We start from the raw sequence: 27,104 nt of genomic DNA, 5'->3' as shown, positions 1-27,104 counted from the left end.
TCAATTCATAAATCCCCTTTCCCCTGGCTGCAGCTAACTGATGCCATCTAATAGCTGACCCTGTGAAAATAATAGTGAATTTTCCTGCAGGATTCAATCACCTGCTAACAGAAAGTTTATGAAAGAGGATTCCTCTATTCGTGAAGGGACTTGTAGCCCACTGTCTGTTTAAACAGAGTAAGATTGGTTTCATTTGCACTGCAGAATTATAATTTTAATGTATAAATAGCTTGAACATTTTGCAGCTTGCAGAAATTACTTGAATATTACTTGCTCTTCTAGTCAATGAGAAACAGGCTCTTCGGCAGCAAATAGAAAACCAGTTCAAATGCAAAGGAAAGAGAATTTAATGGGAACACATTATTTTGAATAATATACATATGTACATTTTTAAACTGTAACTGCCTGACAGATCAGTTTCTGTGTTGGTAAATTAAAAGATAATGCTACATTAAAAGAGTTAAAAGAATGAATTTATTTTAAACCCCAATCTGACACATTGCATTTATTACTTTTCATGCCAATATGAAGACCTTCTCTTGTAAAAGTCAACCGCAATGAAAAAATCCCATACACATATTTTTTGCCATTTTTTTAATAAAACAAGTGTGGGAGGCATCTTGGGCCTGATTCCTCCCTGTGCCTCCCACCTATTATTGTAATAAAATATACAGGTTTTATATTGCAATTTTTAAGCTGTTTGTATTCAAAAATAAGGAAAAAAATGTAAGGAATGAAAAAAAACACATGTTTTTTAAGAAACTATTAGTTAAAAAGAAGCAAACTGCCCTATTAATTAATAAGAAGCAAAAAAAACAATATTAAAAAAATGGGCAATTTGGAGCACCCGAAGGAAAGGTGTTGTCAGTCTGAAGAGAAATTGGTATTTCAAGAAAAGCTGGCATAATCCTTTGCCATTCTTGGAGCTGTTGGTATTTCCTTTCAATATATAATAAAGAAAAAGAAGTCACTTTTTTGTATTTTCAGGTGCTTTGATTTCCTGTTCCCATGTTGTCATATACATCTAGGAAAAAACAGATATGATAACAGTTGTCTACAATGCTGCCTTTCTTTTCTTTAAAGTACACTGGTGCAAACATATAAATAAACTAAATTCTAAATGGTTCTAATCACAGAAGCGATATGGTTCTTCAGCATGAGAGACAGCTCCGGGGACATATTTATGATGCACCGATATTTGACTGAATTTCTAGTATCCATAAGATCACGAGTTTTGAAAAGATGTGACTAGTGGCAAGACAGGCCTGAGCCATAAATAACATATTGGCTAATGTATTGCCCCACATGGATGCTTTATCAGTACAGATATTTCAAGTTGCTCGTACATTACCAACAGTAATGTACTTGAGCACCTGCTCTAGGGTAGCGGCACTGGTGGGCTGAGCCAGTGTAGTCCGCGGTGAACGAAGCCGATGCTGAACTGCCTGGCAAGGGTTTGCAGCCTCATGGCTCTCCAGCAGCTGGCGGAGCAGAAACTTTTGAAACGGTTAATGCTTGATCTGAGAGGAACAGCGTGTATGACAGGAGAGGGAGAAGATGTGAAATTATCTTCATTTGAAATGAAAATGAAACCTAAGTCACAAACAGTTTGTGCTCTCAGAGCTGTGAGCTGTCAGTGCCTATGTATAAAAGCTGGGTAAACTTCTTGCTCATTAGCTTTGGCAGCCATTTTTTGATTTCTTTCATGTGTGGAAGAGCCTGTTGTCCAGTTCGTCACAGGATTTATATTTAGTTTAAAACACGTGCAAGGATACACAATCCCCACCCCACCCCAAAAGGCTCTAAAGAGTTTGTTTAATGAAATAGTGGAGTATGTGAGTCACGTGACGTCCTGTGACTGTGGAGCCCAGAGATGGAGAAGAACAGTTTCCCCCAAAATTGATTTTGTGCTTCCCCTTTGATTCTTTGGAGGAGCAGGGGAGGTAAATCTGCAAAAAGTTGTTGTGAACAGTGACTAATATCATCCTGCGAATGATAAAGTGCAAAGCCAGCTATCATCTCAGCTCATTTTTTGACTGCAATTAGGTTACGAGTCTGTCAGTCCAAACCCAAGAGAGTTGAAGAGTTTAATTAGTTTCCAGCAGTATTCTTACTTTTTAAGAGTTGGGGCACATCTACAATTTTGTAATTATTTAGAATGTCAGAGGCATATGTGCATGTGTGGATGAGTGGATAAAAAGGCTGATAAAAGCATAAGGAAAAGTGGAATGAAAAAGCTATTCCCAGGGTGTTAGGCATTGGCTAGTCCACAAATTTGCTGGTACCATCACTGGGATTTCTAACAGCAAGAGAGAGAACATCAGCTAGCACACATCAGAGAGAACATCAGCTAACACTGAAGTTAGATTCAAAGAGAGGTTCTGAAAGATTCTCAGACTGTAAATCTGAGAATGAAACAGTGTTTTTTACTTTTTTTTTTGCACATTAATTATAATAAATTTATGAAACTACAGCAGTTCCAGTCAGAACCACTGGAAATAAAACTAAAATGATCACTTTACCAACAAACCATTTCAGCTCCCATAATATTCGTTCTTTTGTTTTGTACGAAGAGAAATCCCTGCTGTAAGCAGAGCGCAGGCAAGTTCTGTATCATTTTTCCCATGAACGTTGCTGATTACTGTGCAGATGGCTGCATACCAAGTCCGTGGGATCCATCCATAAGCAATCATTACTTTGCACTACAGGAGTCTGGAATTACTTTCCCAGCTCCGTTCCCTGTTCTGTGGTGTTTTGTTTTTCCCTTACACCGAATGCTGAAACATCCTGCTGCAAGTACCGGTATCAACTTGGTTGTCCTTTATTTACCACTCAGAGTGCTCCTTCGCGGCAGGTCAGGAAGAAAATTCATGGAAGTGGTCTTTCTAATCTGAGTACTTAACCCATTATCATGTTTAGCAGATTTAGTTTTGTTAGGGAAAATTGTCTTCCTATGTTTCTTTTTAAAAATCTTGATATACGAAAAGAGCAGCAAAATGGGTTTATGCAAATGTGTCCTTTACAACTACAGAATATATTTTGTGAAGTTTGAGTTGAAATCTGAACTGTCACAAAGCTCAAGTTACCTTTACTTTGAATTTATTCTTTTTTAGAGGGGTCATGTATCAGTGAAAAAGTTGAGAAGAAAGACATGTAGGAGGAAGAATGAGAAAAGATGTACTTTATGAATGCTATTTTTTACGTCTGGTTTGAAAAATCATCTTAAGGTTCAAAGTGAGTAACTCCAAGCAGAACAAGAATGTCATTAGCAATTCATTATTGCTTTCTCACTGATCAGCTTGCTTTTACAAGCATGGCTGCATGTTTGGATGCATAATTTGGACACACAGTTGAAGATGTAACCTGCACAAAATTTTTAATAGTGTAAGTACTGGATGCTAATGCAGTCACATAAACATTGTGATTACTCAGCCAACTGATAGTATATTGGTAAGAGTGTGTATTTTCCTTTTCAACCATAAAAGAAACAGAACACATCATAAAAATATGAAAAATGTGATATAATAGGCTTGTTAGCAAATAAAGTCTTGTGTGCTGTTCTTAATTTGTAAGAAAGACTGTCGATATTCACAACAGATTTATGGCAGCTATACCGCAATTACAGAAACTTTACAGTGTATTCATTCTTCCTATGCCAAGAAGTGCTATGAAGTAAGTGACTTGAACAAAACCAGGACTACCAGCCACTAACTGCATAAGCACAACGTGCTGTGGTCTTCCTGGTATTTAACTCAGCAACAGTGTTTCTGTGGAGTTCCCAGCCAGGCTACTGCAAAACAAGAATTCTTTTGCTCTTAAGATACAGATGAAGACATTGTTTACTCAGGTAACTAAGCACTGGCCATTAATATTTCAGTGACCACTTTAACAACCACTAGTTATTGATCAGCTCAGCAGGTTCAACATCGCAGCCTCCCCCCAGCTCTACCTGGCACACAGCTGGCCGGTCTGGAAGCCGTGCTGCCGATTAAACTGCTTTGATTGACGATTTAACCTGCTCAGTGGGAATTGCTGATGTCTCAGTGCCACAAAACTATAGCCACCCTCTTAAAACATTTGGGAATTTGGGAATTTTCATTTGAAATTGTGTTTGAAGATCTTTTTTGTTGCACACTTCGACAAAACTGGCATGATGAAACAACAGACCAGAGTCTTGAGGAAAAACGAGGGATTGGATAGGAAACAGTGTAGGAACTGGTGTAGCTTATACCTGTTTTCCTTCGCTACCCCTCTTGCTGGAATCAAACACCAGCTACAAAAATGGAAATTGTTCTGGATGCAAAATTATTTGTCTTTGAGCTACCACGTGAGCAAACACGGGCTGTAACTTACTGTTGATGGTCTTGTTGCGGCTGCTCAGGAATATGCTGAATAACTTCATAAACTGTGCTAAGCACATCCTGGCCTGGGACAAAGTCAGAGCCAGGAACAGATTGACTTGAAACCTAAAAGTAGCAAAGAGTTTCCTACTGTAAGTACAAATGGGAAAAAGATTCAACAGAAGTTAAACTGATAAAGTAACTTCTAGGGTTTTTTTAACTTTTCCCTATCAATGGAATTAACAGTTCATCTCTATTAGTTTACATTTCACTTTGAGTAAGTTTTTCATCACATTTATAGTACGAAAAGCAATAGTTTTAAATTCAATTAGGATCTCAGAAGATCTAGGATGCAGCTCTTGCATTTCATACAGCAAGTATTTTATATTAGTGTACCACAAGCCAAGGAAGGAACAATTAATAAAGAGAGAAGCAGGAGAATCAACAGTAAAAAAGGAGAAAATATTCAGGGAAAAGGTTCAGCATAAAACTCCCACCAGCGTGTCAAAGACAGAGAACAGCAAGGAATTTCCATAAATAAAGTAATAATGAAATTGTTCACTATATCAAGTATACAAATCTGTTCTTATGTCAACACAACACCTAGACTCCCCATCCATAAGGAATTCTCAGTCTTTCTGCCTATACCCAACCTCCAGTTTGTCATTATCTCCACTTTCTTATTATTCCCTTTTTCTGCTAAATAACTAAAAAGAATCAGTGGATCAAATGCTGACTTTATCTGCAATGCCATAAATCTGAGTAACTGAACATAAGCCAGTGGAGTTTCTCTTGTTTCTTGAAATTTTACTGGAAATTAGAATAGATTTCATTGCTTGTGCATCCATTCTGTTGTCCTCGTCACCTGTCTCTCTCCCTCCTACTAAGGCCCTGATTCTGCAAGAATGTGACTCTGTGACGTGATCAGCCTATGGGATATCATAGCGTGCCTAACGCTGTGATGATTTTGGGCCTGATCTCTGTACTTAATAAGCCTCCTACGGTCGGTCATAAACTTTCACAGATGCAGTTTGGCTCCTCTGTTTTCTACAAGCCTTTTATCTCTGCTGCTGTAAAAGTCTGTCCTCTACCTTTACAATAGCACTCTAGCCCTAGAAATGTCCATTTCAATCATCTAACCTCAGCAGAGAAAAGGGTTTATTAATCTATGGCTGCTTTTTCCTAATACATCATGTATTCTGAGAACTAATCATAATAACAAAATAGGTGTGACTGTTGATGTGACCCTGTGCGCTCACGTTTTAAGAGCTCTCCCTTACCTGACCATATTGACGCTCTCCACAGGTACGAGATTGTTTTGCCAGAAATTCTCCCTAGCAAAGGGAAATTGCTGCTTCTACTCCCTCACAGTTTCAGTCTGTTGACCCTAAATTTTGTGGCCCTATTTCTCGTTTTTAATTTGCTCTTTTACACCACATCAGAATGATCTCCAACTGCTATACAGTCACGTCAGCAAAGCCCCAATGCAGAAAAGTGGCACACGTAGTAGCAGGGCTTTTTCTGCTAGCAAAATTCCTGTGCTTAAGTCCTCCCCTGCAGTACGTGAAGCTAACTAAATAATTCTTGTGAAATATAGCTGAGATTTAGTTTGCATATTTTTACAATGAAAACTTTTGCATATTTTTACAATGAAAACTTTAAATACCCCCCTGAGGCTTTTCTGCACTGCCAAAGTTGTACGTTGCATGAGCAGCAATAGTAGGGCCGAGGGAGAGAATGGCACCACAATAGTTTATTTGCTTGTGTGACACAAGTGGTTCAGTGCTACCCAACACTACCAGGATTCTTTTAATATGGGGTAGCTGAACTGGAATTGTTGTCTTTAGAGCTTGGTTAGTTCCTTACTGCACCGTGTTGATACAAGTACAGAACCAGTAACACAGTAAAGAAAGAGTAAGTACTGGGTAAAAAATAGCCATGAATATGGAGTCATATAGACATCTGTAAAAAGCAACAGAATAAAACTGACAGAAGGATTCTAGTAGAGATATTTAGTACACCTTAAGAAATAGAAAAGAAAGCATCCGTTTATGATGTAAAAACACATACCCTAGAACCATTGGCAAGATCAGGAATAGCGACAAATTCGTATATCCCAAAATCATCCAAAGCACTTTCATGTCCTAAAGTTAGAACAAACAAACATGAAAAAAGGTATCGAGGTGTAATTTGAACCTGGGAAATAATGACTGGCAAAGTAATGTAGACTAATTTTAAAAATATCTGAATATTGGGGTTTTTAGTTGCTTTAAACCACTTTCATCTTTAAGGTCTCTCCAACTCTAACTGTTCTGATTCTATGATCTACAGTTCTATCATTATTAAACCAGGTGACAAATTGTATCTGGGACTTCAGATACAACTTGTAGTTAGGGTGGGAGTATCCTTCTCTACCTTCTCACTGGCCAGGAGATTTGAGACTCTTGGTTGTCTCTTTGCTGTCGCCCAACAGCAAAGGCTGCAGCACGAAAGACATTTCCTCCAATTCTCTCCTCCGATACCACTTGCTGAGGTGAAGGACCCCCTGTGACTTTTTCTTACCTTCCTAAGCTTCATATACTTCCCTGTCCACTCGCATGTAGCAGTTTATGGCCTGCTCTGATGCTTTGGTAGAAAGGGATGGGAAAAAAGTGCTACCCTTCCAGAGGATGGCCGCTCACCAGCCTCTCCTGCCCAGCCTGGTGTGGGGGGAAAAGTGACAAAAACACACTGGGTCCTGATGACACAGAGAAAGGTAGTACAGAATGTGGCAGAGGCTAAAATATATATACCGTAATGTCATATTAACATATCACAATTTTGGTACTGATTGGTGCCACGAACATTAGGAAGTGTGATCCTCCCATGGCCTCTCTCTGCTATCCCACCTCTCTCCACCTCTCCACCTCTCTCTGCTATCCCATAATAACACTCCTTTATTTCATATTGGTGAGAACAACAGAATAGAGGTGATTCCTACTGGGATTAACAGCTAGAATTCAAGCCAACAGGGTACATACTGCTGTGAACTCCAGGCATGAGCTAAACCCACGCTTGACCTGTTGTCATTTTGGTTTTATCTTAAGTAAGCTACCATAGAGGGGTGCAGCCCAAGTTAAAAAACACACTTCTCCCTTCCATTCTTCTTTTTTTTTTTTGGATGTGGACATGCTTTTTTTTTTTTTTTTCCAGGTATAGATTTTGACCTTATGCTCCCATTTCTTTCATTAACATTACCTGAAAATGTCTGTGCTTTTCTGTAATCAGCCTCTGGCCTAGAAAACATAAACATGCTTTACAGGTTGATGTCGCAAGCCAAGGAAAGAAAATTAATACGATAAAATGCAATTCTCTTGATGGAAAGGACTTCAAGACCTAAGAATGATTTATTTTGTACCTGCTCTGCAGCTTCTGTTGTATCACTGAAAAGAAGAGAGAAAAAAAAAATCATTCTTTTTGCTCTGATGGTTCAAAAGAAGAGCTGGAGCGTGCTTAACATTTACATACCTCTATGTGGCTGATATCTTTTCCATACGAATAAAAAGGCCATAGCTAGGATCAAAAATAATGAAATTCCCGTTATTACTGCAAGAGATGACAAAGATTTTCCTTTCTGGGCCAGCTTTTCCAATCCTGTGACAAAGAAGATGAGTACTGTATTTAGTCTCTTCTTCTGTACAATGTGCTATTATGACACTGAAAAATACATCTTTTGAAATTCACCTGAAGCTAGTAAACCTGCATACAGATACAAAATAGACAGAGGCGAGGTGGTAATATTTTTTTTCTGCCACAAATCTCCTGAACTGGAAAAGCAATGAGACACATATGAGAAATGAGTCCAGAATGGATTGGTACCTAGAACTAAAGGAAAGTCAGTAAATGTAACCCATGAATACGGAATCACAAAAAGTAGATGAATATTCTAATTTTAGGCATAGAAACACCAAACTACCAAGAACTTTGGTGACAATTAAGTGAACAGTTTTTGATAGGTGGGAGGGTTTTCCTAGGTGTAGGAGCTGTAGAGTAGGAGGGGATAACTGAACTGTTGTGTTTTTTCGAAAGATTTTCAGATCGCTTACAGTCTGGTTGTTTATCAGATCCCATCAGAAGCTAATAAATAATGTTTGTTTGTATTCACGTCTAAATATATCAAAAGTATTTCTTTCCTTTGCTCAGGCCTTTTGCTGAGATATGTATTAGCAGCAGTTATTTCCCCATACAACACAATTAGCAGGATTTACTAATACAAACCAAACACAATACGTATAAAGTCACATACACAAAAGCATGTTGAAAGCACTTGCATAGAATTTGCAGACAGGAATATGAAAGTTAGGAAATGCCACACACAGTTGCTTGTGCACCCTTAATTTTCTCCTTTTGCTCTGAATTGGGCAGAATTAAGGTAATTAAAGGCCATGTCACAATCAGTACAGGTAAATTAATGCTGCGTATTTGTCAATGCCAGCTTTATTATAATACAATTCAAATGTGCATTACTTAGCTGGATGTGTTTCTAGTACTTCTATGAACTCCTGTACACCACCACTGATGTGCTGGCTGTGTGCGCGGTGGTTATCCCAAAGATTAAATATGTGGATTTCAAACCAGCTGCATCAGGAAGACATGGGAAAATAAATCACTGCAATTTCACCAAATTTTTTTCATACTCTTTCAATGTACTGCTTTCCTCAGAAAAAAAAACCAAGCCAAACGCTGAAGAAATAGCTGAGACCTTAAAAATATTCTTTGAAAAGAATAATTTCAATTTTAAACTCAAATTTAAACTCAGGGAGAAGGGATATAGAATAACATTCATAATCTTTGTTTATTATGTCTAATGCTGTAAAATTTCTGTTCAGTTCCAACCAGAATTTAGCCTGAGCAGGATCTCAGAGGTTTAGCCTCGTGGGTGAATTCATACTTCAGTCAGTCCTGCATCGCAAAGTGTGGGCTTGACAGCTGGAATTCGTGCTATCTGAATAAATATTCATCAAGAAGAAAATGGCTGCACTTTTTTCTTTTTTTTTTTTTTCAAAATACACAGGATGAAGTGTTTTAAAAAGCTTTATTTAGGCAAAATATTTGTAATTAGGAAATGTATGCTTTTAAGTGCAACTAAACATAAAGCTGCAGAGTTTTCCCTTCTTTTTGGGCTTTGAAAGGATTTTTTTAACACTTATGATGAAAATTCACATATATATATATATATCATATTTTGCATGAATTTCCTGGAGAAATGTAATTTTAATTTCCAGGAACACGTAGCTCGGGTTGCATTTTTTTTTCTCCACTAACCACAAGTTAGTTTTGTTTAGTTTTGAAGTGCAGTATTCTCATTGTCAAATTGCAACCCATCTTCCTTCCAGCATACTTAAAGCCATGGATTTGAGATGAATCTCGAAGTCAGCCTGAATGAAGGACATCTGCTTTCCTTTTTTATCTGACTAACAAATGGCTGAGCTCTTTGTTCTACACAGGTGAAATTGCTTTGTTAAATTTTCTAAAAGGCAATCTATTCTATCTTGTTGAACATTAATAGAGTACAATCCTTATCTGAAAATACTTGTATTGATCTGTATTAATAAGAGATATCAGACTTCCTCAATATCTTGTTCTTCGCCGTGTGCTTCTGGAAATTTTTTGAAAAACTGCTTTGTTGCTGTTCAATGCAATCTCATACAGGAACTGAGGTTATAATGTACGAGAAATAAAGGTGTGCGCTCAGCAGAACCTAGCAGTCAATCCATAGATTCATAAATACGGCAGTGAAATAATTTTTGTGAACAGATTGTAATAAAACCTTTCATCCTCACAGCTTGCATTATTATCATACACTAAACTAAGGTTCTTATAATACCTAACCACACTGGCAAAATATTAAAGACCTTCACTGCTGATAGGTCTGGTTATTTTATATATATTTATATATAGTTATAGGTTTTTTATATATGTGTGTGTGTGTATATGTGTGTGTATATGTATGTATATATATAATATGTTGAGCCTGGTTATTTTAGTCAGTAATGTATGCTTGAAACTATCCCATGTAGTGGTCACCTGGTGGCCCCAGGGCTCACAGCTCCTGAAAACTGTGGGACAGTGAGCCTTGGACAAAACCTGCCCTTGGGAGGAAAGGCCCACCTTGGCATTCAGCAGATTTCCACCTCATTCTCTGCATTCATCTTTATCATTTGTAAAGGCAAAATGCAAGAAACAGCGTTAGAGACTATAATACTGCCATGTTACTTGGTCATGATGGGGTTTGCCTACCAAGGAAGTTTTCCTACTCAAGGGATAAAGCTCCAAATGGCCAAATATATTTTAGCGTCAAACTCCCACAAAACTTCAGCATCTTAGTGGGTCTTGTCCCAAGCTGTGTCACACTGTGAGTAGAGCCTGGATGCCACTGAAGGGCCATACATAGTTAGCAAGACCTCACTTCTGATATATATTCTGCCTCTAAGAATTATTTCCTTTTTCTGGCGTTGACACTCTGCTCAGATGTTGCAGCTACAGCAATAAATTAATGTTCTTACCTACAGAAGTAACGACGACTGTGAAGTGAGTTTCATCTCGTTTTCCAGTCACGTTGTTGAAAGCACGGCACATGTAATCTATTGTCTTCTGGGGCACTTTATCGGATACAACTTCCAGATGGGGTCCATATTTGATTACATGAGTGGTATTGTCAGCCCTTTGAATCCACGAATAGGTGTTGGGTGGATTTGAATCTGCTGAGCAGTCGAACAGTATAACTTCCCCCATGCCAACTGTAAACACCGTCCCTATATTCAGACCTTTATCTGATTTAACTCTAAGTCCATAAGGTCCATCTGCATTGAAAAAAAAGAAAACATAATGGAAAAATTAAAGTATATAATCAAACTTTAAATAGAAGCATATCTATAAACTTAGAATTTTTAGACTAGAAATTAGGCTAGCCTTTAGAACGGCTGGCATTGGATTCACTCATTTCAATTAAAAGGCTTTCAGTTCAACAGCTTGACCTGTACTAGCTTTATCTCAGACTACACCCACTTAATAGTGATCTAATCGCTGTTTAGGGAAAAAGCACAGGTCTATGCATCGGTCAGTACGATAAAAATAATTAAAACTGAAAACAGTTGGAAAAGCTGTGAAGTAAAGGAGCAGATCTTCCTATTGTTGGACTATTGTCTGACCGTTATGTGCTCATAATTCAGAAAATTGAGCAGCTAGGTATTTTTAGCGTAATCTTCATAGGAAAATGGGAAAGGAAACAATATATTTAAATATGATAAGAATATTTCCCATGCTGTTTATAATAGATCATTTCAGATCATGGGGGTTTTATGTCTTTACATGTTAAAATCTATTTTTACAGGGATCTACATAGAAATTAATGTAGAGAATATAAAAATCAAAATATGCCTTATTAAATTACTTTTTTCCAGTCAAAAGAACTAATCATTTTAATGTTGCTAATTCCCTAAGGGCTTACATGCATAATCGAAGTGCACAGACCTAATATTGACAGAAGCCAAAAGAAGAAAATACGTAGAATGACCAGGAGACATCCTTTTTGGTAGGATCCCCGAAGTTCAGTAAAGCTGCTGACAAGTGCCTCACACAGAATGGCACAGCAAAAAGGCAGATATATGCCCATTGTAGCCAATGCAATCAAGTAATATTTCCACCTTCCTCTGGTTGTCTGGAAGCATGGAGATAGTGTAGCTGGGTTTGAATGTGAAATTCCCTGCTACATGAAGTGGCGCGCTGGCACGTTTCAGACTGTTTCTCAGCAGGAAATTCAGGCTGGCGTTAGACCTTCCTCTAACATGCAGAATTCTGTTTGCTGTCTGTCTTTTTCCTTATGAGAATGATTTATTCTTCAGGAACACATCGGCAAACAGCATGCAGCACAAAATAGGCCGTTTTGTCTGTGCCTCTGGGTTTTTTTCCTTTGTGAAGGCTTAGATGAGAGAATGCAGACTATCACACCAGGACCTCGGTTTAGTCCACTTTTAACCAAATGTCCATGTTTCACAACATTTGTGAAATTAGTTAACTGGCCATAAAATTTGTCAAATTTTTAATTTTTTCAACTTATTTCATAGCCGTAAGCTTTTTGCAGTCTCATTTTGAGGAAGGCCCAACATCATGCATGATGTTTACTCGGGAAACGCAATACAGATTCACTTCAGCATGAATTAGCTCTGCTCCCACCTACATGGCACGAGCCACTCTGAAGAATAAAGGCATTTTTAAAACTCTAGGTGCTGGTCTGCTACTTCACAGGTTCTGCAGTGTCTGAGTCATTTGCTTTACTGTATCCAAGAGCTGGCTGACCCTGTAATAAGCATTTCTGGGAAACGCAGGCAGACCTATCACTGCTACTTTGGCTTGGCTGACCTCCCTCGGGCTGAATGCTTCCGTGGATGGCTCAGAACACCAGCCTCTCACACGGGCTCGTCCTTAATAGGGGTTTACTTCCCTTTTTTCAGATGGGAAAGGAGAGGGATGTACTGAACTTTGTCTCTTTCATAAATGAAAGGAAAACCCCTCACGTACTATTTATAGGCAGGAACGTACTTTTCTTTTTACTTTTCAGAGCGATTCAGTAGTACCTCCTATTCAATTCTTTCTTAGAAGAATTAGCTTTTATTTTCACTGATAATATAACGTTTGATGTATGTAAAAATAGATAAATGGCAAGAATAGCTGACTGGTCTCCGTGCCCCCTCACTACAGTGGGAGATTTACCACAGTCTGCAAAAGAATCAGAATTGACTTGTGCTTTTTTAGCAGTATCGTAACAGTGCAGCATAGACAGATAACACTAGCAACACAACTACATTTTTGTATGAAAGCTGCAGGTCGAAAGAAACCATTATAAAAACACTGCTGCACACCAGCTGGGGAACTGTTTGGAAAAAACAAAGGAAGGTTTTCTTAAGAAATAGTCAAATTTTGGCAAGGTCTGAAAAGCGGCATTCCTTGATGAAGTCAACACAAGCATTGGGTAACCCTTCTGCTTCTCCTGGATCAGTCTTTTGCCTCTCCCGGGCATCGCGCACATCATCGAGATCCCTAAGCACCAGGTAGCTGAAGGATACACACAGTTTCAAGGATGATTCTGAAGGTAATTAATCATTTCCTCTCTAGGACCAAATTTATTCTAGCTTTGGGAAGTCCCAAGGACGGAAATTCCACTTAGTCTGTTGAATTCAACTCCTCAGCACAGCACAGCAGGTTCTGCTGCAGCCTCCACGACAGCAGCTACTTCAATCTTGAAATAATTTGTTTCTGGGTAACCTACTGCAGTAGCCATGTTCTGGGGTGCATTTTCATCATAGCTAATGGTGAAGCAGAATAATATAAGTGAGAAATGAAGAACAAACCGCCTTTGATTCTCAGTAAAAGAGCACAGTGACAGCCTGCATGGATCCCTCATCTCTACTTCTCCTTTCCAGTATCGTTCTCAACAGAAAGCTGCCTCTTGTCCCAGTAAGGCCACTTAACTAAATGACTTGTAAAATAATAAATCATCTGTTCTGAGTAACAATTTACTGCTCTGTGGGAATATTTCCAATTGCTCCTATCACCACGAGACTGTTACAGTTTCCAAGCAGATGGCAGGTATTTACTGTGGGTGACCTTTTTTTTTATCACCTCCAGTAACTCCCCCGCAGCAATGACATATGGCACATAGAGATCCCGGGGCCTGTTCTGGATTGTTATTGACAACTGGGAGCTGGGAGACAAACCACCTCTGCAGGCAGAGCAGAGGTTGGACCGGATTATGTGACTTCGTACAGCTCAGGAAGTCAGATCCCAACTCCCATCGCTAACTTGGACATGGACAGTAGAGCAAGTATTGCAGTCTTCCAGCATTGCACTGTTTTCTCTTAATGATTTTTTCAAATTTTAAATTATGCGAAAAGCAAATCCTCAGTTCTCATGAAATTAAAAGTACATTATGAAAGTGCAAATACTTAGAACAGTATTTCTACATGTGGAGAAAGACTGAATCTCAAAGTTTTTGATACATATAGATCTTTTGAGCTGTATGACACAATCACTCAAACAGCAAAAAGTTCCATAAATGTGGACACTGATGTAACTTTGAGATTTGGAAGTTCTGTGAAAACACTGGGTCAAAAATAGGTTTTCAGTTTAGAACTTCAAAAGATTTTTCAAATTTGCTGGAAAATACATGTAGTTGAGTGAGGGAGAAGGGAGGAAGCAGTACCAGAACTGAGACTGAAGGGCGCACACCTTGTCAGTGGAAGTGTCCCAGACACCTGTCACAGAATTGTCTAAGTTGGAAGGGACCTTTAAGATCATTGAGTCCAACCATCGACCTAAGGCTGCCAAAACCACCACGAAACCATGTCCCTAAGCACCATGTCTACCCGTCTTTTAAATACCTCCAGGGATGGCAATTCCACCACTTCCCTGGGCAGCCTGGTCCAATGTTTGATAACCCTTTTGGTGAAGAAATTTTTCCTAATATCCAATCTAAACCTCCACTGGCGCAGCCTGAGGCTGTTTCCTCTTGTCCTATCACTTGTTACTTGGGAGAAGAGACCGACTCCCACCTCTCTATAACCTCCTTTCAGGTAGTTGTAGAGAGCGATAAGGTCTCCCCTCAGCCTCCTTTTTTCCAGGCTAAACCACCCCAGCTCCCTCAGCCGCTCCTCATAACACTTGCTCTCCAGACCCCTCACCAGCTTTGTTGCCCTTCTCTGGACACACTCCAGCACCTCAATGTCTTTCTTGTAGGGAAGGGCCCAAAACCGGACACAGTGTGGTAAGTGCTCTGGAGCCAATCCTGTGTGCAACAGGTCAGAAATTCTAATGCCAAAGGGGCCGTGCCACAAACGAACAGAGCAGTCCAAAAGGTAGCAAGAGTGGCAGATATTTTTTCTAGCCTGACCTGCTTTTATTGCATTGTAAGGCGGCTGTCAGGTTGTGCCGCATACAGGGTCCCTGAGTTTTGTGTAACTATTCTTTGGAGAGAGAGGTGTATAAGGTGCATTCGTAGCTCATTAAAGTGAGAAAAGGAGTAGGGGCAGCACACTCATACGCATACAGCTCTCATTCTTAGCACTTTAAGCACTTAAGTGAGCTGAGATTATGACTGTACAAAAGCAGGCATTTAGAAATGTGCTACCTTGAGGAAAGAATATGATAATTATTTTTTTTTATTATGGTAATGATACATTAAAAATCCATCAGTGCTGGATATTTCCTTGTAGAGCATTTTATTACGATTCCTCTTTCTAATGTGAATGGAAACTCAATTCACATCTGCCCTGTTTAGGACTTTTTGCAGCAGCTCCTTCATGTTTGCATTGCTGACAACTTTATAAGTTGCACCTAAGGGATCAGCTCTTGTCTAACATTGTGCGTGTTAGTTTTCACTAATTTAGGAAGTCTTTTTCTCTTCTCCTGGTGAAGTGTAGAGACCCCACACACACACTTTAGATGCAAGACATCATCTAATCCAATTCTTCCAAGTTATAATTGAAAATAAATAAGTAGCAGAATGGATAACCAGAGATGAAAGGTGGAGGAGGAAAACATGACATAGTAAGAAGTGTAGGTTCTGAATACGCTGGCAGGGCAATCATTCCAGGCCCAGGGCATGGGTTGTCTACCAGCTGCCAGATTACAGAGCCTGGCAAAAGCAAGAGTGAGCACCAGCCCTTGGTTGGACAGGAATCCAGTCCCATTCCTTGCACTGTGCCACCCATACTGTGCCACTGAGTAAACTGGTTATATCTGAAGAGGGCTGGTGGCAAAGTAGATCCTGACTTGTCTGGATCTCAGCTCTTTTCTGAAAAGGACTTTGACCCCCAAGGACATGAGGATCAGAGCCTGGCAAGATCACATACGTAGCATGTGTTATTTGCAAACCTTGGAGGCACTCAGTTTTGACAGTACAGGAGGGATAAGGAACAGAGTAAGAGTGCCTTTCCTAAGATTTAAAGTGTAACTGTTGAATGTTGATTAAACCAATTTTTTGTTTCCCCCAACTCATTTCATTCATGAACTCAGTCGATGCTCACTGTTAGTTTCCCTCTGCTATCATTTCCAGTCAAAATATAAGGCTACCTTATGGTCTGTTCTTCTGCAAACGTTGGCCTTTACACAACTCTTCTGGCTCCTTCATGTTTCCCAACTGACATGGAAAGGAAATGCTAATTTTTGCATTCCTTTCTGTTCTGTTTCTTTCCAGTTCAAGACCATTGCTCTGGGATGTGCAGGAACTGCACACAATATTCTACATGTTCTCTCATAGTCTGTGTGCCATTAGTATTCCCCTTATTTCCTTATTGGAAATACTTTGCCAACAGTCCCCAGAATTACATGTCTTTCTCACTTCCAGTTCAGATATTTCCCAACCAATCTCCATCTCATCAGCAGTTCATGCTTTTTATTCTCTAAAAGTGTATGCGTATTAATTTTTACTAGCAAATTTCATACCAGTTCTATTACTCTGTCAAAGTCATTCAGTCCTCTCTGTTTAATGTCACAGGTGAACTTCAGTGACATACTCCCAATCTATATGCTGATGTCATTAATGGAAGTATTAAACAGGACTGGACTTGAAATGATCTTGAGGAAAACCACTAATACCAGTTCTTCAGCCTGGCACTTGCTGTACTTAGCTTTTTGATACAGTTTGCTGTCTCCATTTTAAAAAATATCTTCATGTATAACCACTTGATGATTACTTTTTTCATTTGAGTCACATCTCCTCCAGATCTGAAGATGTCTGTCCTGTGGAATTCACGAAGTTCCTGTGTGAATTCTGCAGTCTGGACACATCTTCACAACTACATCACACTGAGTAACTTTTTATTATACTGTTGTAAGTTAGAGCTGTTACAAACAAGCTCATTTTGAATGCAAGCTCACATATAATGTTGACTCAACTGTTTTCTGCCCGTTTCCATAGTTAGAGGCACTCTTTCCAGCCAGATCATTTATATAAAGGTAACTATGAATATTTCATATACTCACAATATATGGTTGGTGCAATTATTTCACTTTCCATTGCACTGACAGGGTTAGATACCAGACAGCTGTAGTTCCCAATGTCTTCTTTTACAACAGGAACAATTAGAACTGTTGCATTGTTTGATGAAAAGGTATAAGTAGGACTGGCATGGAGAGGCTTCCCATTTTTCCTCCACTGGTACACTACCCTTGTACCTTTTTCCACAGTACATTTTAATGTAATATTCCCTACGTACTCCACTGCCCCTGAAGATGGTTCAGTATATACAATTGGCTTTGTGACAGGAACTGTAAAATAAAGAGATATGAAGAGTTATAAAAGTGACAGCCGGTGTATTACAGTCTTCACTGGCAAGACGAAACAAATAGCAGTCATCATCCTCTCTGGGAAGTACTCAGATTTCAAATTTTATTTATTAAATGTGGTTAAAAAAAAAAGCCGTATTCTCAGCTGGTGGCTGTAAGAATTGTTCTAGTACTTAAATAAAACTTGGCTGGTGATATTACTGGTAATAGAACAAAGGCTGCAGTCAGGTACAGCATGGCCTCCAGCTCCTGCCTCGTAGGCACATCCCTGTGGCCACTGAAATGCAAAGAGTGCCCAGCATGACATTGCCCGCGGTGTGCCACTTCTCAGGGTGGCTGCCTGCAGCTTTGCTGACACTGGGCACCGCTGAAATACGCTGTCGATCCAGTCATGAGGACGGCTGCAAACTGGGACGAGCAGAGGAGTTAAATGGCAGTTACAACTTTGCCAGGTCAATATGTCATTCATTTAATTATTTCAAGCCCAACAGTCACAGGGCTCCCTCTGTATAATCCATAAATTACAGTAGCCTCTTGTCATTCTTTTAGATCATTCTTACCTATTTCCTTTTTTTTGTTTTCTTAGTATGCCCATGAAGGAGCACAGTACAAAGAGGGAACTTCAGTATTTTAGGAATTAAGATCTGGGCTTCTTTTACAGACACAAGGTCACCAGCAGAAGTCAATGGCTCCTCTTCTGTAGTTTCAGAAGGCAAAGGTAAAGTTGTCCAGGGAGAAAGACTATTTGAAAGTTAATGCATCCTCATGATTGATAGCACAGCAGAGCCTTATGAAACATTATTTCTTAGAAGTTTGTCTAATTTAATATTAATTTTTTTGCTTGTGCTCAGCAGCAGTAGAAAACAAAGCAACCTAATTGTTAGTATTTATTCTGGTACGGTTGGATTAAATTTTACACTATTGTAACTGGATACTAAGAACTAGTAAATCAAGAGTATTGCCATTTTATTTTCAAAATGAAGATACTATATTTTATTAACTTACCATCAACAGCTACTTGAATCTTTTGACTGGCAGCTATTGTCCTATTTCCACGGACATTGACTTTTACAATATAATTGCCCTCATCACTGATGTGCAATGGATTGATCATCAAAGATGCATTTGGTGGTATGAGGGTAAACTTGTGCTGATATTCCAAGTCTGGAACTACTGTTTGATTTACAGAGCTAAGCAAGTATTTTGGATTACTTTGAGGCCTCTCAAAAAGCCAAATTATCTGGATTTCAGAAGCTGTAGCGTTGAAATTGTAGTCAACAGTAAGATGGAGTGGTTGTCCCGCAATACCATGGATGGTATGAGACGGTACCGTCAACTTTAAGGCCGAACAAATACCTGCATAAAAATGAAAGAACAAACAAATAAACAAACCCAAAACACAAATGGAAACACTGGAAAGCTCAAATGAGAAATTCTCCCAGAGAAAAAACTCTCAGACTTAAAGTTTACACTTTTTTGTGTAAGATTTCGGTAAGATTTCAAGTAAGAAAGCGGCAAACTCTCATTGACGTCAGTGACGTTGAATCTAGCTATAGAGCTCCAGCTTTAAAATACGCAAAAAGCCAAAGGAAGGATATTTGCCATTTTTAGGTAGAGGATCTTTTATTGCTGAAAGTCTGACATAAGGTCAAAGGTTTGCATTTACCTTAATGTTTAAAATATTTTCCCTTTAAAATATTTCCAATTTCTAGAGTTTATACTGTCTAACAGTCTTGTATTGCAAACTCTATTTTTAAGATTATTTTTTTTTCTGGGTTTAGCTAGGGAAAAATTTCTTACTGTTACTTTGGCAGTTATACTGAGAAACTGACTGAAAATCTAACAAGCAGCACTTCCACAAATTTGTCTGATTAAAATGATAAATAGTTATTATTGCCGTCTGCACTGTACACGTAAGACTAAATTCAAGAAACATTACTAAACTTGCAAATGTCTAGTATTTCAATTTTAGGAAGGCGCAGAATTAAGGTTTGCTGTTGACAAACAGCACAAAAGCAAAATTTTCAGACACATTATTAATCCTGTTCTCTGAGAGTCCTGCCTCAGTTAGAGGGGCAAAAAAGGCCACTCCTGAGTTAATCATCATCTTTCCCTTTCACTTTATTTTTCATTGTGCCAGCTTTAGACAGGTGTGAAGCGTTGACATTAATGAGCTGATTTCACAACACCATTACAATTGGTAAGACTTTACAGATGAGGAATTTATGCACATAGAAAAAGTAAGAGCAAAAATAGCAACTCATTTTGGATGATCAATTTGAAATATTAAGGACTGGATTTTTCAAAATACAGATAAACATGTTTTTGTATGTTCAAGATGCAACTCCAATGGACTTTAGTTGCAGGTTTGTGCGCTCAGCTTTGAGTGCTCAGTATTGCTGAAAAACACACTGCAAGTGCTAAGTCAAAACCCTAGGAAAAAAGTAAGCTATTATTAGTAATAATGTGTAAAAAAGTTAAGTAATCTGTCTACCACTGCATAGGAGTGCACTCGAAACACAGAGAATGCACTGCCCAGGGCAACAGGCAATGCGTTCACCATGCACCATCTATTCCTTTCCTGCTACCGAACATCTTCCTCTTGACGTGCTTCCCAATTCCTCTAACAAAAAAGTAACTCCCCCGCTGAAGTACGCATTCCTTCTACCTGTAAAGGGAGCTATGTGTGAAAAATATGTGACTGTGCTACTACAGATTAATATAATGCAGAGATAACTTTGTTTTTTGAATTTCCTACCTTCATAGCATTTGTCTTTATGACAAAAAGAAATGGTGAAAGGTTCATTTGTGTCTAATTTCCTAGGTTATATAGCAGGAAAAGATAAAAATATCAGTTCTGTAGCATAATATGTATGTGTCTTCTGGGTTAGAACCTTCAAACCTCACTGCACAGCTGTTTGCCATGAGCTAACAGTAAAGAAAACTGTCGCTGGGGATCAGGGTAGGGACACAAAAAGGGGGTGGGGGTAACAGACGCAGCATGGTAATATGTAATGCCAGTAATTAATGTTAGAGGTACTCTGGAAGGGTATGAAAAGTAGAAGAGCAGAGATGCCATAGGAGGGGACTGTCTTGTGGGCAGCCAGCAATGTGGTCCGTGCTGCTGAAGGTGCTGCACAAAACCATCTCAGCTATACTGACTGTATTTCAGGAAAAGATCCGATTGCTAAGAAATCTCTGGTCGTATTCTGTCCGTTCAGGAACTAGCAGGTTTTATATCAATAGAAAGCCAGCTACAAAATCTACCCCTAAAAATGTAATTTTGTGGCTGGCTTTACTTTTCATAAAGCTCAGTAATACTATACTCAACTAGAGAAGTCAGCGCTCAGCATTTCTGAGGATATGGCAGGGAAACCAAAGGAAAACGTGGCAGAGCACTATAGGGGTGATGTGCATAAAGACGGTGAAATCCCTTGACGGAAAGACCGGCAAACCCATCTTCTCAGGGGCTAAAGAAGAAGCAAGCAGAGGATTTCTGGTTGCATGGACACTGCTGTGGAATGGACGGTCAGGGGACAGGTGAGATGAGAGAAGAATGGGACAAAAAATGGAAGAAGAGTGTAGAAAAATATGGAGAGACTTAAGTGGAGGATGCACAGGAGAGAGATATTTACATGCTTAACTTTTTCTAGATGAAAAACCTCAAGCACATCAAACTGAAGCCTCCTCCCCTAACCTTTTTTAATAATATTTATGGCCTGGTGTTCTTGCAGTGTTTTCTAATGCCACACAACTCAGGGACTTACTAGACTCTGGTTAATGGGAGATTAGTTTTGCTGGTTGTTGTAACATTTCTCAGAGGCGAATTCCCTCCCTGTGAACCCTATAATACAAATCAGATTTAAACTGCTGTTGTCCATTTGAAAAAAAAGAGCATAATTCCTCAGTAAAATCCTACACAAAATATTTATTGTTGGAAACGTATCTCATACAACACATCAAATACATTTCAATTTTTAAATCTCCTTGAATGAAGTCAAAACCATCTCTCAAACACTGGGAGATCTGTAAATGATCAATTAAAATATCTGCCCATATCCTTCCTCATTCTTTACGCATGACATTGCTTGATTTTGGGGTTTATCTAGCTGTCAATAACCAATTGTTCTGTAGGACAAGAAGCCAGTAACAGCTGCAGAATAATCATAAAATATGTATAACAAATAATATTTCTCACAGATCTGTTTGTGCAAAAAATTGGCAAACACCAACCAGGTCTAGTGAGCACAAGGAAAATGGACTACCAGTATAGAAGTTATCACAATAACAGAGTAAGATAAAGAGAATTGTGGCTGGAAAACTTAATTTTTTCTCAGTTAAAAAATGTGGGAATAGAAACTGTAAATTAACTTGGTTCCACTTGATTAAGGGGAAAAGCGGCTCCATGTAGCAGGTTGACATTCTGTCAGTAGTAGACATTCTGATCTGCAGTCAGGCAAATTATTTTAAAAAGAACAGAGGTGGTCAAGGAATAAATCCCATTTTCCCCGGGAGTCTGTTTGGGGTGGCTTTGGGTGAGCGCAGGCTTTGCTGGCTGTTAGGAGACACTGGTGATCTGCTGAAGGCTAGGGTTTGACAGCAGCAATGCTGGGAGACTTCTGGCTTTAACAGAGGTCAAATATTTTGCAGTCTGGAATATTAGACTAACTTTGTAAGTTTTGATTTTTAGGTAAAACTGAAGGCTGTTATGACTAATCCTTGAATGAATGTAAATAGTGAAACCAAACCAATGTGCCAAACTCTTACTTCATTCTCATCAGGCACAAATTCCATATAATTTAAGCCTATCTCTATAGCTTTCTAAATATAATACACATTTTCCCAAGACGATGGAATTCCAAAACCTAGTTTTTTGTATAATAACTGTAAGGCAAGTGGGTTTTACCAAAATGACCTCCATTTGGAGCTCAGTGATCTGTGCTTTGCTTCCATCTCGCTTTGCTGTCACCAGTATTAGCAAGCACAACAGAATCGTTGTTGACATAAAACAAGGGCTGCAGCTTTAGTTTAAATAAAAAACTATGACATAACTTTTGAGTTTACGGCATAAACTCAAACCTGCTTAGCGAGGTTTGATCGTTCTCTGAATTTAACATGCACATCTCCTTGTCAAAGTGATTTTGGATTCTCAACTGCTTTTCACTAGTGTTCATTTAGCTCTTCCACTCTCCAAAAACCTTGAACTTGGAGTGCAGTGCCATTAGATCAGTGGCAAATATGCTCACTTAAGAAAAAAGAGATATAATGTACCAGGAAATCTGCAATTCCTATACCCCGCAGTTATAGCAACAGGAACTTGGGCATACTCTTCCCCATTTGGGGATTTTTGCCCAAGAACAAGTTCCACTGAGCTTGGTCATTTGACCTAATTCTTGCCTTTGAGGTCAATGTCTTTGGTGGGCTTTGTGTCATGCCCGATTCTTGCCATGATATGAAGTACAAGCTGCACATTTCCCATAGTAGGAAACATGTTTCTCTGAGTAAGGGTATACGATGAGACTTCTGATGAACTCCGTACAATAAAGCACTCTGCTTGCACACCAGGATCTCTTGCAGGATTTTAATAAAAAATGTAAAAAAAATTCGTAATGTAGATAAAGTGAATATTCACTGTATTTTTTTATCAAACACTGTTTTCATTTTTAAAGAAGAAATCTGATAAACTTTGTATAAAACTGCAATTGTTACAAAGCCAAAAGTCTTGGCAAAGTATTTAGCTTGAAATCAAGGAAACTAGGTGACAGTATATGAAGTTAACAAAGAAGATAAAAGAAAAATTGTCCTTACACATGAATGAGTAGAGGATACACTACATTTGTAATAGTATATATTCCCTCTGATGATATTTACAAAAACAATTACAGAAAAAGTGAATTACAAGAGTTTGTAGAAATACAAGTTTATCTAACATTTGATCACAGGATATTCCTGTCAAAGAGCACACAACATCTATTTTTTACCAACTGCACGGATAACAAAAGTATACTTACAAAAACTGCACCCAGATACCAAACAAATGTACTATTAATGGGAAGACATTCTTAGGTTGATTGAAAGCTTAATTTAGTTTTAATACCAAGTAAGTTTAAATATTAAATATAAATTTTCCCTATTAACTGTAAGGCATCACTAAGTGAACTAAAAAATAGTGTGTCAGCACTGTCTCAACGTAATGCATTTTTAAAGAGATGTGTAACAGCTTCTGTATAAACTTTGGTTCAGTATCTATCCAGCCTTACTTCTTAAAAAGAACACACAATGTATATAATACTTAATAAAATGTGACAATATATATGTAAACAATGCCCATGTTTTATTTACAGATTATGTACAGTGCTAATTTTTGTCAGTTGCTAAAAGTTTCTCGCTCCACTCCTAAAAGAGGGTGACGCTATCTGATTGAAAGCTTTTAGGCTGACTTCTCAAAATAAAACATCTGACAACACAACAGGAAGATCTTTAAATTTAGAGGTATAAAACCAATTCACACTTCCACAATGACAATCAAATATAATTCATGCTGTTTCTTACCTACAAGCAGAAAATATATTTTGCACTGTAAGTCCCAAAAGAAGTTGGCTAAAGGGCTCCATGAAAGCATCCTGCCCCACACAATTCCCACCACCTTCTCAGTGCTAAGCCAGGGCTTGGACCTGCAGCTGCTGCTTTATTTGCCAGGGAAATCAGCAATGAGTTAACAGGCCCTATCCTGTCCCCTGCCTTATGTGATTTGAATATGTGTATACAAAGAACAAAGGGAGTGGAGCACCTGTTAAATGAGCGCCCATCTTCATTGCCTCTGACTTCATCGTAACCCTTCCCCGGCAGTCACAGCAAATATGACATAGAATGTAATAAATGAGGCGCAGAATACAAAGTACGTTCAATTAATAAAAATAAGTCAACGCACCCCATGGACAGGTTATATAGGTATTAACATGCTTGCGTTATAGTTTCATAAAAAATACCGTGCTGCTAGATCATTCTGCTTATTCCAAAGTAGTATTCAGAATTTTTTCCTCAATCTTTTCCAGTGACAGCCTCTTCTTTTCTGTTATAAAAAATATTAAGAGCAAGACTTGCTTAATTTTGCACTTTCAAGCCCATAACTTTTCTGTATTATTTTCCTTAACATAAGCATAACTTGGTGATGATTTTGTTCCTTTTCTCTAAACATGTAATGTGAAGTGTCTATCTAACATCTTCTAACATCTTCTAACAAAGAATCCTGTGGCTAGAGTGGACAGCTTACCACAGTTGTTGAGTTAGCTGCTGATTACTGTTTATTCTGCATTAACTTACATGGGTTTAATTAATATTAATATTAATGTATGATTTGGATTTTGTTCAAGGCTGTCACTCGCTGTACTAATCTTATCAGCAGCAAACCAGGCAACCTCCGACAGTTGCACGCACAGTAACAGTTTGCAACAGCAAATATTTGCATCAACAGGGGTGGTATATCCCTAGAAAAACATGCTAAGTTTTCGCTATGCAGCACTTACACCGATTATTATAGATTAACAAATATTAGGCTAGACTGCATCCTGCCTTGTGCAGGAGGGATTGGTAGCAGGGAACTGCCTCCCCCTCACTGCAAGGGTCCTGCGAGGTGCTAAGCCCCCACCAGAAGGGCTGAATGCTCAGTTTTTACTGAAGGGAGGTGAAAATACCCAGATCCTTTCTGAATTCTTAGCAGCTCTGTACAATCAAATGTAAGAAACATGAGGGTTATTTCAGGTTAACAAAAATATAAGTACAGTGGTCCCACCAGAAACAATGTCACCACCTGACATAAGCCAGTAGATGAAGAGGGTATTTTGCATATTCCCAGAGGCTTCCTGGGTCCACTGTCCTGCCCCTCCTGAATGCTGCTGTTTATAACCTGCTTAATCCACGTAACTGTAGGCTAGGTATATCCAATTGCAACCTTTTATAAAACCTGAGTTAGAAATTATTATCTACTTGGCTTCAGCATGTAATAAAATATTGGTCACAGGTTGCCATTAATTTCTAACGGCAATGAATGGTAGCTTTCACACTGGGATAAAGTCTGTGTTGGTGTTTAAATGTCCTATGTGTGCAAAGAAAAATTTTTAAAAAAAGAACAGATTAGCCAAGTTATTTTATTCAAGTGTGTCCCCTTATTTCCAGCATTTGGATATGGTCTTGATGTCATTAATATGCTGCAATTTTTTACACTGAATAACTTACACAAATAAAATGGATGCTAAAAAAGCACATTATGCTTTCCATAGATTTCTATCCTTTGCTGATTGTTAGATGGCATTTAGACTTAATCAGAACTCACTCATTTCTTTTTAATAAAAGCACCTGCATTACAGCGACTTTATTTGCAACAGTAACATTCTGAATACTTTTGTTATTTCTGCAAATTTTAATTATTTTACTACTAACAAGTAACTTTGTTACGTGCTAAACTTGTTAGAGGTTCTCCACAGAAATAACTGTGGATTATATTCCCCAATGGTAGCCACAAGTAATGAATTCTTGCTGAAGAACGCAGGGAGGGACCACTGCTCCTGACTTCCCTCTGTCACCATGTCGGTTCAAACAGCGAGCTGCACGCCCGCGTTTACCTGTCATACCCTGCAACAAGTGTTGTGGTTTAGGCTGGGCTGGCCACTGAACAAACGACAGCTGGGCAGCTAAATAATAATAAGTGGATTAGGAACTGTGTGCTGAGCTGACCTATGTGCAGACCCCAATAGTTCCAAAAGGAAAGACAACCTTTTTGGCAAGTTGCAGAAAACCCCTCTGCTGCAGTGGCGTGTTGGTCGCTGTGTGTTGCAGCTGGTATTGAATGTCATCTCCAGTTAAGCAAAGATTATAGGACAAATTCTTCCTTTTTATGTTTTGTATTGATCAAAACCAGATTTTTAAAGTTACAACTTTTTATTTTAGTTGAGATCTACGCAGCTAAAGTACTGAGACATGCAAGCCTGTTTTGGTGAGGCAAAACATCACCCCTCGTGAACAGGCCCAACACCCACGCGTGTAATGCCTGAAATAACCTGAGGCAAACAAAAAATGGTCATTGTCCAAGCGTATTTTCTAGCTAGTCTCTCTCGTTAGACAGTACCTCATTTTGTCTGCTCAGATAATTGCTTTCGAAGTCTAAACACACAAACCTCAATGTTCAAATCCTCTATAAACATCCCCCACAAACCCGCATCCTGCTGTGCCAGCAGTGCCAGCTGAGGCGTTCGCCGCCATGAACCTAACGACGAGGCCCGGGCAGAGCACGGGTGTTGGCCGCTTGAGTGTAGCGGTGCTTTCCAACAGCAGGCTGCCAAACTACCGGCTCCTTCCACTGCTCCGCAGGGCTGCCACAGCCGCACGGGAGCCGCCGTCCCGCCGGCCGCAGCCTTTCCTCCACCGCGGCCCAGTTCTGCCTCC

At 39.0% G+C, this 27,104-nt stretch overlaps 1 protein-coding gene across 2 annotated transcripts; it reads right to left on the bottom strand.

The window, feature by feature from the left end:
• Positions 1 to 821: 821 nt before the first annotated feature.
• On the bottom strand, positions 822 to 27,010 carry HEPACAM2 (HEPACAM family member 2). Of its 2 annotated transcripts, XM_054190986.1 has the most exons (11): positions 26,875 to 26,937; positions 24,216 to 24,735; positions 18,669 to 19,019; positions 17,361 to 17,645; positions 10,886 to 11,182; positions 7,848 to 7,973; positions 7,738 to 7,762; positions 7,578 to 7,615; positions 6,411 to 6,484; positions 4,354 to 4,466; positions 822 to 1,024 (listed from the first exon to the last, which is right to left on the bottom strand). In XM_054190986.1, exons 2-11 carry the CDS (start codon positions 24,283 to 24,285, stop codon positions 1,015 to 1,017), a joined length of 1,389 nt encoding a protein of 462 aa, XP_054046961.1. In that variant the 5' UTR covers positions 24,286 to 24,735; positions 26,875 to 26,937; the 3' UTR covers positions 822 to 1,014. The 2 variants fall into 2 exon arrangements, with proteins under 2 accessions (XP_054046961.1, XP_054046962.1); XM_054190987.1 differs by lacking the exon at positions 822 to 1,024 and having other exon boundaries at positions 4,350 to 4,466; positions 24,216 to 27,010.
• Between the last annotated feature and the right edge of the window lie 94 nt (positions 27,011 to 27,104).

Source organism: Rissa tridactyla, chromosome 2 (genome assembly GCF_028500815.1).
Source record: "Rissa tridactyla isolate bRisTri1 chromosome 2, bRisTri1.patW.cur.20221130, whole genome shotgun sequence".
In the NCBI taxonomy this organism is placed as follows: Eukaryota; Metazoa; Chordata; class Aves; order Charadriiformes; family Laridae; genus Rissa; species Rissa tridactyla.
This window is presented reverse-complemented; position numbering and strand designations above follow the sequence as displayed.

Bases quoted from the DNA above. Each gene is read 5' to 3' on its own strand.
- HEPACAM2 (XM_054190986.1), bottom strand. From the start codon at position 24,285: ATGCTTTCATGGAGCCCTTTAGCCAACTTCTTTTGGGACTTACAGTGC. The intron at 19,020-24,215 runs GTAAGAAACAGC...ATTTTTATGCAG, and splicing joins AATATATTTTCTGCTTGTAG to GTATTTGTTCGGCCTTAAAG. The intron at 7,974-10,885 runs GTAAGAACATTA...TCTTTGTCACAG, and splicing joins AGTCGTCGTTACTTCTGTAG to GATTGGAAAAGCTGGCCCAG.